The 12,602-nt window shown below is 41.9% G+C and overlaps 1 protein-coding gene across 1 annotated transcript in view; it reads right to left on the bottom strand.

Annotated features, from left to right (window-relative positions):
* Positions 1-12,602, bottom strand: part of LOC8039328 (protein SMG8) — a 54,964-nt gene that overhangs the window by 24,260 nt on the left and 18,102 nt on the right. Inside the window, exons 9-12 of the mRNA XM_029986132.3 lie at positions 11,871-12,013; positions 7,183-7,337; positions 5,626-5,756; positions 1,656-1,743 (exon numbers count right to left, since the gene is read on the bottom strand). Of these exons, the coding sequence (XP_029841992.2) occupies positions 1,656-1,743; positions 5,626-5,756; positions 7,183-7,337; positions 11,871-12,013 (517 nt within the window). The remainder of the gene's footprint in view (positions 1-1,655; positions 1,744-5,625; positions 5,757-7,182; positions 7,338-11,870; positions 12,014-12,602) is intronic.

Here is a 12,602-nt window from a genome sequence, read left to right as displayed (position 1 = left end):
AGAGACGATGAGATCATCAGGGATGCCCTATGTGACGATGGGTGTGCTTCGGACGAAGATGAAGATTGTCCATGTAAGGAGCCGCCGCGGCGTTGCACTGTGCGAAAGGCCTTGGAGGCTCTTGTTGTGCTCGAAGAATTTTGCTACAACACCTCCGACAGTGCAGCACCTGACCGCGCTAAGAAAAGTTGTCTTCTCCGCCCAAATGTCGTCCAGAAAGCAGGCGGCAATAACAGATTTCTTCTCAAAATAAAGGTATGTCACAGGGAAACATTTTCGCACACTTTTCTTTGCCCTTTCGATATTTCGACTTCCAGGTATCTTTCCGGTCCCATGTGATCCCAATCAATGAGGTTTTACTGTATTATAATTTATCTTGAAGTGAACAATAGCATATCATTCAAGACTATGCCATATTTACTCGCATAATAAACGCACTCGCATAATAAATGCACTCCCCACAACGGGCACCAATATTTTTACTTTTTTTTTTTACTTTCCCGCAATCAACGTACCTCCCATTTTCGGATCCGCGAGTCTTGAATTGTGTCCAATTTAGCAAGCCACCAAGCTAGTTTTCTTTTGCCGCCAAGCGGTCAGGCTAAGTCAGGCCAAGCCAGGATGCTCACGTAATGGCTGCAAGTGCGTAGTTGCGGGAGTCACGGAAGTGATCAACCGTGAAACCGAGTGTCGCGCACACTTGACGAAGCTTGGGTTGAGGAATAGCTGAGCCCCGGACATTCTTTGCCTATCGGATGCATTGATGTCAACAAACAAGCTGTCGTCTGTGGTCAGTTTTCCAACAGCAAAATTGGGAAAGTGGTAAGGCCTAATTTCACATACTCCGGGTAAATGCGTTTATTTAATCCGCAACAGAACGGCACAGCAAGGTGCACGCTGCTAACGAAACTTGATCCGTGCAACTTGATCCGTGCGAGCGGGCTTCGGGGGTCAGCGGTTGGATTTGTATGAGTTCTTGTCTCCGTAAACGAAACTTGATCCATGTGAGCGGGCTTCGGCGGTCGGGGGTTGGGATTTCGTACGAGTTCTTATACGCCTAGTTGCGGATTATACCTGAACGTGCCCGCCGGATACTATACTTTGTTTCAATTTACCTGCCAGCAAAGCCAAAGCTAGAAGCGCGAGACCAGCGCTTTGTGTGTTTCTCCCCAGCATGCGCGCTCGAGCAAAGCCTGAACGCACGGAGCCTCTGTGCTTGCGCTTCCAGCTTTGCCTTCGCTCGCACATAAGGTGAAACGAACTATAGCAATATATATCGCCTAAGAACGGTCGTGTTGCTTTTCGTGCTGAGTGAGCTTCGTAGAGCGTTTTTCCTTCGGCAAAAGGCACCCCGAAAGCGCTCTAAAAAGGTTTGCAATTTATAAAGCATGGTTACTGTGGCGTGCCTACGACCAGCCATGGGTGTGCCTCTGTCAGTAGAGATGTGCCACAGCACCCTGCCATGTTATATTGCCATCTAAAATGACATTCGCACAAACTGTGTAAATGCAAAAATTTTAACCCGTGTGCAACAATTTTTCGGGAAAAAATGTGTGTTCATTTTGCGAGTAAATACGGTACTACTCTAAAATTTGAACATTCGCAAGTATATAACGGTTAGGTAGCATGACAAACAGGGTAAGCAAGCCACAAACCTTTCTCTGGTGGTAGTCGGCAGTATAATGACTAGGCAGGTTTTCCTGGTATGAGGCAGATGCAACTGGAAGGACCTTACCGCAACGCCTAGAAAATAAAGTTTTTACTAAGACGTCCAAGTTTCTTTCCAGGTGACTCTTTGGCAATTACAATCAACTTATAACTTGAAGCATACAGACATACTCTTTAGAAGCATAACATTTATACGAGGAAATAAATTAACATTGACTATTACTAGTCAATTGTTGCCCAAAATTACGCTAATAACCCTAAAAACCAACCAACCTAAAACATTTATATATACAGTCGTACCCGTTTATAACGATCAGTTTGATATAGCAAAAACCATTTACAACGAACTTCCACGATGCATTAGTTGTAAGGCGAGAGCTTCTCTCTCTCATCTCTTCACTTCCGCCTCGTAACAAAACGCTAAATTTTTTTTTTTTTTTTTTTTTTGCATGCATGCGTGCAGTTTTTTTTTGTTTTTTTTTTAGCTTTTTTCCTTCTGAGTTGCATCTCTTTGCTGGCAACCGTTTTGGAATGAAATTTTGTTTTCTGTGCATGCGTAGAGTGTTTTTTTATAGCGAGTTCGTTTCACACGCACTGGCACCGTTCGGGTTCTCTCCCAGAATGCATCGCACTCACAGAGTGTTGCACGGAAAACTGGACTCAAACGAACTCACCAAATGCACCGAGTGCAGAAGACTGATGCTGCCGCCATCTATGTTGTAGAAAAGGTACCGACTTCAAACCGAAACTAGCGCCTTTCTGTTCGAAGTGATGCGTGGTACTGCGAGAATGCAGTCGCTACCAACGTTTATCTACAAACATTGGTCGCTGCAACCTGTAGTTTATAGTTGCGATGACTTCAAGCAGCTCGGTTGCCGTAGAGATAGTTACAGACGACGTAAATTTCCGCAACCAGCTGCCTACAAAGCAGCTGGTTGCGATCTTTCGATTCTTATAACCGTTTACACTGAAGAAAACTGATGATGCTGTCCGAGCAGAAGCTTGATCCGTTTGAGCATGGTATTATGCGGGAACCACTGAAAGGGTACGGCTCAAAACTAGCCTGTTGGAATCCAGCAAAACCGGGACTTTCGATTTGGATCGTCGTTATAGGTGGATTAGAGCTTTCTCGAACAAAATACGACGGGGCAAGTTAGCTGACGTAGGTAAATGTTAGACATGATGATGTTGCCCAATCCTCGGGTAAAGTCACGATCTGTAGCTTTCTCTGATGCTTATTGGGCAGTCGGAGGCTTCTGCTGGGGGAGTTTTGTCGACAAATGTTAAATTTTTCACCCACACACGGATGGTGATAGACATCTTGGGGGCCACTGTTGCATTTGTTCTGAGCATTTCTTTACACACTGGTACATTTCAGCGTTTGTACGGCAACAGAGCAATTTAAAACCTGCAAATAAATCACAGGTTGTCAATTGCTTCCTTCGTGAAAGAGCAGACGCTCACAATTCAAGCTCACGTTTGATTTTGTTGCCCGCGGCATGCAATTTCTATCAGAAAATCTTTTTTTTTTTTTTTTTTTTTTCTTTTTTTTTTGGTTTTGCGACACATTGTAGTTAGACGAACTCTCGTCGTCTGCTCCCGCTCCTCACCAACCCCTCCGGAGCGAGGCATGACGGGATTGCATTTTGGCGCACTCCCGATTTTCTCGGTGCAGCGAGTGCATGCAGGCGTGGGGTGTCAGCGCTGAAACGAACTCGGAGAGTGCAACCGCTCGTGGAGTGCCGGCCGAAACGAACCCGTTCCACGCTGCGAGTGGGCACGCGTGGGCACGAGTGCCGTGAAACGAACTCGCTATTAGCTTTCTCCCCCTTCTGAATCGCTTCTCCTCGCTCAATTTTGTTCACAGCTTGAGGTTTCGGAATTTTCTTTCTTTCCTCCTTTCTTTTTTTTGATGGGGGGGGGGGGGGGGGGGGACAGGCTAGAAGACGATTGTTTGCACGTTTTTGGAAGCCTTCCCAGGAGGGAAAAGTTTGATATGGCCAATATGTTGTTCGTTATAAAAAGTACTTTTTACATGCATTTTTATTTAAATTTTCCACGAGTTGGATATCGACAACAATTTGCTGTACGTGGGTTCGTTCTAAACGGGTTTCATTGTACTAGGTAGTATATGACAATGCCATTACAGTAACGCACAGTACAGTCTAGGCCAGAGGTCTCAAACGCAGCACACGACTCACTGAGACGTGGCCCGCAGGCAAATGGCTATGAGCAATATTGCCTAGAAACCAAGGCCTGCGCATGTTGTTTCGTTAGTGAATCCCCGACCCCCCCCAAGAAAACTAATTTTAAAGCTAATTAAACAATCTTTCACAGTGCACCTGGTGGATGCATGTGAAGCCTATTTGGGAGGTAATCTAGCAAACATGTCGAAGCTTGATGAGATTAAGGGCCACGTCACAAGTACTTCGCATTTACTGGCGGCCATAGCTGTGTGCGCGACTGCTGAGCGCAAGCTGCTAGCGAAAAATGTGACACCATCAAGATTGCCCGCCTTAGCAGTCTATTAATGTGAGCTCATTCTGAGCATGATCACTGAAGCAGACGATACAGCAGACAATGTCGCAGACGATGGTACTCATCCGGGCCATCTAGGGTGTGCTGAGGGGATCTACTAATGATGATGTTTAAAGGAAAAAACACGCAGGCCTTGTGTTCTAGCTGGTATTGCTACCTACGAGTTACAATTCCCATGTCTCGAGTGCTAAAAATGACATGCGCCATCATAACCTCATCTCGCCAATTCATTTTCGCTTGAAAAGTTGCTCCATTTTTTAAATGTATTCACACAGTTTTTACTTATCCGTGTTCACTTGTCCTTTGTTTCGCTCTCTTTTGCTTTCCAACTTTTTGTAATGTACAACAATTCCGCCACTAGGCTGGAAGTGCGAGCTCTTCGTTGAAAAATGCATCTCAGCTGTGCGAACTCTCGATCAGAGGAGCAATTGCCGAAGATAAAGCTACGAGCTTGGGATTTTCGCCTTAAAAGAAATATCACCATTAAAACACAAGAATGGATGTTGCAATAGAAATCGTCGGGAAAGGAAAATCTGTCAAATAACTGATTGTTTTTTAGAGACACGTTGAGTTTGGTTAATTCCTGAGTGGATTGAGCAACAGAAAAGACAGCGTATTTGCTCTCTTATCCCATTAAAAATGTGAGCACGTTGGCGGGGCAGTGTCATTTTATTTAGTGGTATCGCATCAGGTAAGGGCCCAAAGTATAAAGAAATCAAATCTAAAAATGTCACTGGCAAAACTGAGTTTAGAAAAACCATGGAGCACGAGGTCTCTTCTCTTCTAAATCTTTCTTTTATTCCCCCCCCCCCCCCCTTGTCTAACGCTGGCACTCAGCCTTCCCAGTGTCGGCCATCTGGTCCCCACGCTCAAATGATTTTGAGACCACTGGTCTAGGCAGCCGCTATTGTGACAAACTCAACAATAAATTGACTGTAGCAATCAATACCAATGCAAATAAACAAACAATACTCTATCATCAGTTTTCCGTGCTGTTCACTGTGAAACCTCCCCCGTAAGTTACATCTGTATGCAAATGCACCTCTATGTCAAAAAGGGTCTGGGGGAAGCAATTTATTGTAACCCCACACTGACCACGAGGCCGTTTCTGAGGAATGCATGGAATGCCAGCGTGTCAGACAGTGTAGACACAGCTAAAAGGATGGTCTTAAAACATGTCAAGGTGTTTGTTTCATGACATGGCATAGCTGCGACTTGGGAAAGCTGGCTCAACAGAAGCGAATGTCAAGAGTGCGAGCAGTAGTAAATGAACTGAGTGAAACAAGAATAAAGCTATCTGATATATTTTTGACACCTTGATCATTGTCAAAGTCTGAAATTATTGTATGATCAAAGAGATAAAAAAATTTATGCGGACCGCTGCAAACGGAATTGTCGGTCACAACTGTGTTCACCCACCCTTCGGAAAACCTGATGTCGACGTCAAGTGCAGCCTTGAGAGAGGATGCCACAGAGGACTTGCTATCATTGAACAAGATGAGATCTCTCAGTTTAGCTGCGACCTTGAACCAGACAGACACTGTGGGAAGCTGCAGATGAAGTAGGTAAACAACAAAGAAAATCTGTTATGCAGTACACAGGATAATATGCAATGAATATGGCAGGAAACTTTAATCGAGGCTTTCAGTTGCCTGAAAACAGCCTATAAAGGCACTGCTAACCTGCTAACATGAGTATTAACATGGCTTTAAAAGTTTGGTAGTAAAGTAAAACAAAGGCCAAAAGATAGCCGACCCTTGTAACTTTCAATGTACAGCCTTAAAAGAAATGCTCGACCTTAGATTCTCACCCGCTAATGCCTACATAAGCCGCCCAAGACAGCACTACAAAGATCATAATATTGTAGACAACCTCATTTTCGCAGGCTCAATATTTCGCTGAGTTTGCAAAGTGTGAGTTTCGGGAATATTTCGAGGGCACAAAGTTTCACAGTGGCATGCTTCAAGATAGGCACTCGTTACCACAGGGTAATATATTCATGTGACTGATTTTTTTAGATATCTTCAGTCGTAAAATTTGTGAAAGTTAGGTTCTTGCAGAAATTAAGTCTTTTACAGTATTTGAAAACTTTGCTGATTCACTTCTTCTCTAAGTAATCAAAGAACCAATTGCAATCATTGCAAGCTGATTTGTGCAGCAAGGTTACATATTCCATTGCACAAATCCCATGAACCTTGGCAATACAATTTGCACAGAAATTGCACAGAAAACAGCGGTGGGCTATACCACTAAATATTATAAAGATTTTTTTTTTTTTTTTTTTTTAGAGAAGACAAAACAGGTTTGACGAAAATAATCCCTGGAGAAGGGGTTATTTACTGGGATTACATACTTGTGATGGGTTAACAGATGAAGATATTTCAATCAACCATCACAATTTTTGGCTTCACTAAATGTCCAATGGGACAACAAAACAAAAATGCAATAAAGTAGGCAAGTAAGCACATATTTTGGAGCTGCACCTGAAAGGGAGTAAAAATAGTTTCTAAAATATCAGGTCGACCACACTCCCCCCCCCCCCCCCCCCCCCCCCCCCATTCCTACAAACACGAAGCACTTCTAATGTTTGCAATGTTTAGCAGTTATGCACACGTGCCTGACACTGCGGCACTTTTCTTGGGAAACATGGCAAAGCAACTGCATGAAGCTATTTTTCATGCAATTTCTATACCTATTTGTAAAACCGTAAAACCAAGGTTGAAGTCTTACACTTTACGAAAAATATGTGGGATAGGTAGTTGACATGAATAGACTAATCGTCAATCCTAAAAATCTAGAAAAAACTTTTTTTTTTTTGTTACAAGTATTATGCAGATTATTTAAAGGAATCTAGAACTAACCAAAATGCCGCTTTCACAAGCCCAATGTTCTCTACATCAATTGTACAATGAAATGAAGTAGTTTGTCATATAAACCTTACTTCTACAAAATCAGGAAAGGCAGCCTAATCCCCACCTCAAAGTCTGCAGGGATTGGATGCCTTCCAACGTTGTCATCGAAGCCTTTGGACAGAGCGAGTTCAATGTGCTGCCACAGGAAGGACGAGAAGGTGTGCTCGTGCGAGGGGGTCTCACTCTGTGCTGGGTCCAAGGACAGGGAAAGAAAGCCCTCTGCAACATAAAATTCACTAATGCACTCTTATCAGGAGGTTAAAATGAAGCAAAAGTCTCGGAAAATAAAAAGGAGGAAAATGCCATAGGCTATCATAGGCATTTTCACAGAAACTACGCTGGAATCATGTCCTTATATATCGAGGTGGAGAAAAAAAAATCAAGATGATTTGAATCATGATTTAAATGGTTATTTCAATCAGACCCGTTTTAATACGATGATTTAAATCAAACCCTCAAAAATAATTTAAAGAATAGTGTTTATTTATTCTTTGTCTATCTTCTATGTGCATTTGTCTTGTAACGAAATCCAATAATCATCAAGCAAGAAAGATTGGCATCAGGCTGAACACGAGCAAAAAGCACTGCCTTTCTGAGCAAATCTAGTCATTGAGCTTCCTTTCTACACTCCACTTGGTCAGTTATATAATGTCCTATTGTAAGCAAATAAGAATGTTAAAGAAAGAAACACGAAACAGAAGTAATGTCTTATTGCAAGCGAATCATAACACAAAGTAAGTAAGTAATGTTTTATAGCAAGCAAGTCATAACACACAGGAAGTAAATAGAGCATTATAGCTATCTAAAAATAAAATCAAGCTGTTTTTGTTACTGTATGGCTGGGGTTACTTTAATAGAACTGTTAAACTATACTTTAAACTTGCAGTAATTCCATCTTCCACATTGATATCAGTGATTGGAAGGTTTGATCAATCAATCTGCCATGTTTAAAAATATGTGAAGTAATAAAGAGGCACTAATTTCTAGCTCCGGTAATTTACATCAAACTGATCTGATTTAAATCAAATAAATCAGATTTATTTAATTTCTTTTTAAGTCTTGATTTTTGTTTTACTTTGCCTTCTTTGCATGTTTATTGTTGCCATCCTTAATGAAGGGTTAGTAATATGCAAGATTCAGTTGCCTAGTTAACTTATACATATGAATTCTCCCATAGTGAAGATAAGTTAAGATGATTCATGAGGTGCTGATACGATAAGGACACATGTTTCTTGGAAAAACTGGTTTTACTATACAAAGCTGTTAATGAAGACTAATTAGCTTTTGAAAAACCTATGAATAAAAGAAAAACACACACAGAAAGTAGTTAAAATATTGTGAGAGTTTGTCACAGACGAGTTGCAAAACTGGCTTGAAGGGATGCTCAAACACCCCAAAATTTATTTTTATTTTTTTGCAAGTCAGTGAGGTGTCAGAAGACCACAACGACTCAAAGCCAAAACCGAAACTGAACTGGGGAGGATGAAGAAATATAGAGGAGAGAGTTGCCGGAAGTCACGTGGCTGCACCCAACCGTGTTTTCATTTTTTTTTTTTTTCCTTGGTTTTTTTGGTTGTGTGAAGCAGACGAAAAACGTACACGTCGCACATCCCACGAAAAACGCAAAAGTCGAACACCTTGTCCTTGACGTTTCGCGTTGTTCAAGCTCTTACCAATTCGTGTTCGTAAGACGAGCGATGTCTTCAGCCAGGAGAAGGGGCGACAACTTGGCGACGCCTTCGGGCCAATCAGCTTGGTGGTAAGGCGTGTCATACGGAATAAATCCTAATTGTTTTAACTGGTAAACAACTCCTCTTTCAAAGACAGAATCGCCGGTACCACAAACAACAATTCTGAAGTAGAGGTCCTACGCCCGTCGCCTGCCACCATCGCTTAGTCCGCTTCGTTCAGCCGTCCAACCCGTGACTCCCGCGATATGACACAATGTTGAGAATTACGCAGAGAATGCACAAGGTGCTCCCAGTTCTCTCTGCAACATCGTTTTTTTGTTTTTTTTTCTCATTTTTTTAGAAGCCACAAAAAATTGGTTTCATATTTTTTTCTATTCTTAATTTTGAGTGTGCGCCTTTGATGACCCACGACTGCTAATATTGGGTGTGCGTGTCTAAACCATAGAAAATGGCACGTGACCAAGGAGAAGAAAGTGAGCGCGACTCAAACTGGGCAGTTCTTGATCGGCGGTTTTCAGGTGGAAAGAAAACAAACTTCGAGCTTTGTCGAGCTGCAAGTTGTGCTTTGGTTAATTAGGCTCTCATATGTCAGGTACAAATAAAAAATTCGTCAGAGACACTTAAGACAGCTTACATGTGGGAATGCAAAAGCATTAATGGTAGGATTCCGTGTTTTTGGAGTTTATTTTTCGTCGAATTCGAGGGTGTTTATCGAAGTTTATTCTTTTCCGAAAATTCAGTTTATAGGAACTTATTTTTCTTTGATTCCAAAATCTGAGAATTCAGAGCTTAATTTCGCAGTGTTTCCTATGAAAAATAATTAAATATTACCCGGGTGTAAACGTATGCTAAAGAAAAATAAAACGCGCTCATACCAATTAATATTTCTTCAGCTGGATTTGGTGATTGAAACTTGAAACTGTGGTTTGAAAAACAGAAACTCGTTCCTCCTTCACAAGTTTCTATAAGGTGTAGGGGCAATAAAGCTTTTAGCCAAGTCTGAGATGTTTGTCTGTCCCTTTTTCTTCCTCCTTCACGAGTTTCCGTTTCTCAAACCACAGTCTCAGGTTTCAATCATCATGTATAACTTACACCAGCTTGCCTGCACTTCAACCGTTTTTTCGTGAATTTGGTGTTGGTGCCATTGCCATTGGCAATACTAATTTGCCCCACGGCAAAAGTTGCACACACGTGTGGCTTCCATAAACGTCAATACCTTAAAAATTAACTACTGGACCCCACCATTGTTCATAGATGGCGGTAGCTGTCCAGAGGGTTGTGTCGAGATTTATTTGTCCACTGACACGAAACTGGGGAAACTAGCCCTTAACAGCTCCGCTGTAAAACACAACCTCCCTTTCCTCTTAAAACACAAATAGTATGAGCCAAATTGAAAACCAATAAAGAGGCTTTTGTCGTGACCCGAAAGTACAATGACATCTCGTCCTGAACCTTGACGAGATAAGCGGTAAGAACCCGTTTGTCAATGATCCGAGAATTGAAAGACAACTGTGGTACCATTTTCCCGGGACCATTGACCCTGTGCGCTGAGATCAAACTTAATCGTAAAATACCGTCTTCATTATTCTTTTTTTTTTTGGGGGGGGGGGGGGGGGGGGCACATTAAAATTTTGAGTTTATCGGATAATCCAAATCGGCCAAAAGTTTACCGGCAGGTGTTTTCTGGAGTTTTTCGGATTTATCCGAAAGTATAGAACCGTAATTAAAGTTACAATGTAGCGTAAAGACAACACAATAAAAAAATAGAAAAGCTAAAGCGTTCTTTCCAATTTCTGTCTTCTTCCTGTGTTGTCTCTGCGCTAAATTGAAATTATGCAAAACCAACTAGCCCAACAGCTCATTTTGATACATTTTAACCCTAATTATAGATATAGTCCCTGTGGTAAAAACTTCTCCATTGATGTTTGCCTGCAACGTGATGTGCGCAATGACGCATGCACTAGGTACAGCTTTAGTCAGCCAGAACCGTGGAGCCGCCGCGGCGTCGGGGAAGCGTGCTCATCTCAAACCCCGGAGGCCCTGATTCAATTCCCACCCAGACCAAAATGTACCAAATTTTCTTTGCAAAGCCAATAATTTACTTTGTTTACAGGAACCTCCGGGAGAAATTTGACGTCAATCCGAGCATTTTTTATGTGCTTTTAGTCTTTGTGCAGTTGGCCATTTTTGGTACCATTGCTCCTTGGCAAGCATAAATACCCCAAACAAGTTCTAAAGCAATGTTGAAACAATCTTCGAGAAAGCTAGCATGGACGAAAAATAAAAAATATAGATTATGTAAAACTGTTAGTACATCTTCTACTACAGTGGTCCTCAAATGGAGGTCTGCAGACCGGTCTGCGAAGGCATTGTAGGGGTTCGCAAAGTCCTGCCTAGTCAGTCAAGCCCAACAAAGTTTTTTTTTAGATTGAGAGGAAACATTCTAATTTTTGGGCGAGTTTTGTCGTGTGTATGGCAATGAGAGAAGTCTACTTCATCCTAGCCCTTAATTTTTTTCACTTTTTAAGTCACCATCATAATTGACCTATACGTTTCCCTTCCCCTCACCATGAACGGGGTCTTCCATCATCTCCGCCTATCCAAAAGGGGTCCGCGAAACGTCAGTGGTTGAGAACCACTGTTCTACTATATACCATTTTCCCCTCAAGAAGCATAGTAAAAAAAAGACTGGCGCTTGCAGAGCATTACTAATTCCCTCTTCATATATTACATTAAAATACTGTATGTGCACGTAAGACCAGTCATTTGTTATTTTATCGAAACATGCCTTTCAATAACAAAAATCATCACCTTTTTTTTGACAACCAGACCTTCCAAAAACTTTTTTGCACACAGTATGAGCAATGCCCAAGACTCACTTTTTTTTTTAAATGATAAAGAGTATAAATATATAGTATTATGAGTTCTAATGCAAGCAGTAGCAGGTGACATATTGCTGGGACCTGGTTCTGTGCTCTTGGAGGGCGATACTGACATCTGTTCTGCAACATCTACCGGAAAATTAGCCAGCAGATGATCAAACAATGTTGAGTCTACAAACCTGAGAGAGACTCGTAGTAATCGGGGGAGCAGAAAGTTCTTAGTTTCTGCAGGAAGAAGTCAACTGTGTCTTCGCGGATGGAGGAGGTCGTCCTCACATACACAAATTCCTGGTTGGCGGGCACAGCAAACAGGGAATTTCCACTGTAAAAAATACACGCGAAAGGCTGAATGAGTTCAGGTAACTGCCAAGCTTCCAACTTGGCCAACAATTATTTGAAAAAATTATCGGCCTCCTCATTTGATGCAAGTGGGCATAACTAAGCGAATCAGCCTGCAAGGGTACCCTGCTCTGCCAGTTCCCTTAGGCGCATCACTGTGCGTGGGAAAAAAGGCTGCTCTCAGAAGAAAAAAAAAATGTACTACCTTGAAATTTTATATACAGGGTATCCCAAAATACTTGCATCAAACACAAAGAAAAAGGAAAGACGGAAGCTTTTTGCAGGAGTGAAACCAACAGTATGTTGTAATCACGTGTCCTACGAAAATGCACAAATTTTTCTTTGTGCACCTAGTTATTTAATTAGGCCTAATTAGCTAACTTTTTAATCTACTGTTTAAACGGGGCAATGCAAGAAAAAAGTTTTTTTAAAGGGCTTAGATGGGACACATATTTTTTTCTTAAATGTCTCCACGAAAAGAAAAAAAAACATTTTGGGCGCAATTTAGGTGGAGGTCATGGCCCGCTCTAAGCCCCGCCCCTTATTACTGCACTGGCTCGGCTGCTCGACCG

Source organism: Ixodes scapularis, unplaced genomic scaffold (assembly GCF_016920785.2).
Source record: "Ixodes scapularis isolate PalLabHiFi unplaced genomic scaffold, ASM1692078v2 PGA_scaffold1__304_contigs__length_218370807, whole genome shotgun sequence".
Lineage (NCBI taxonomy): Eukaryota > Metazoa > Arthropoda > Arachnida > Ixodida > Ixodidae > Ixodes > Ixodes scapularis.
The sequence above is the reverse complement of the archived record's forward strand: the minus strand, read 5'-3'. Positions and strand labels throughout refer to the sequence as shown.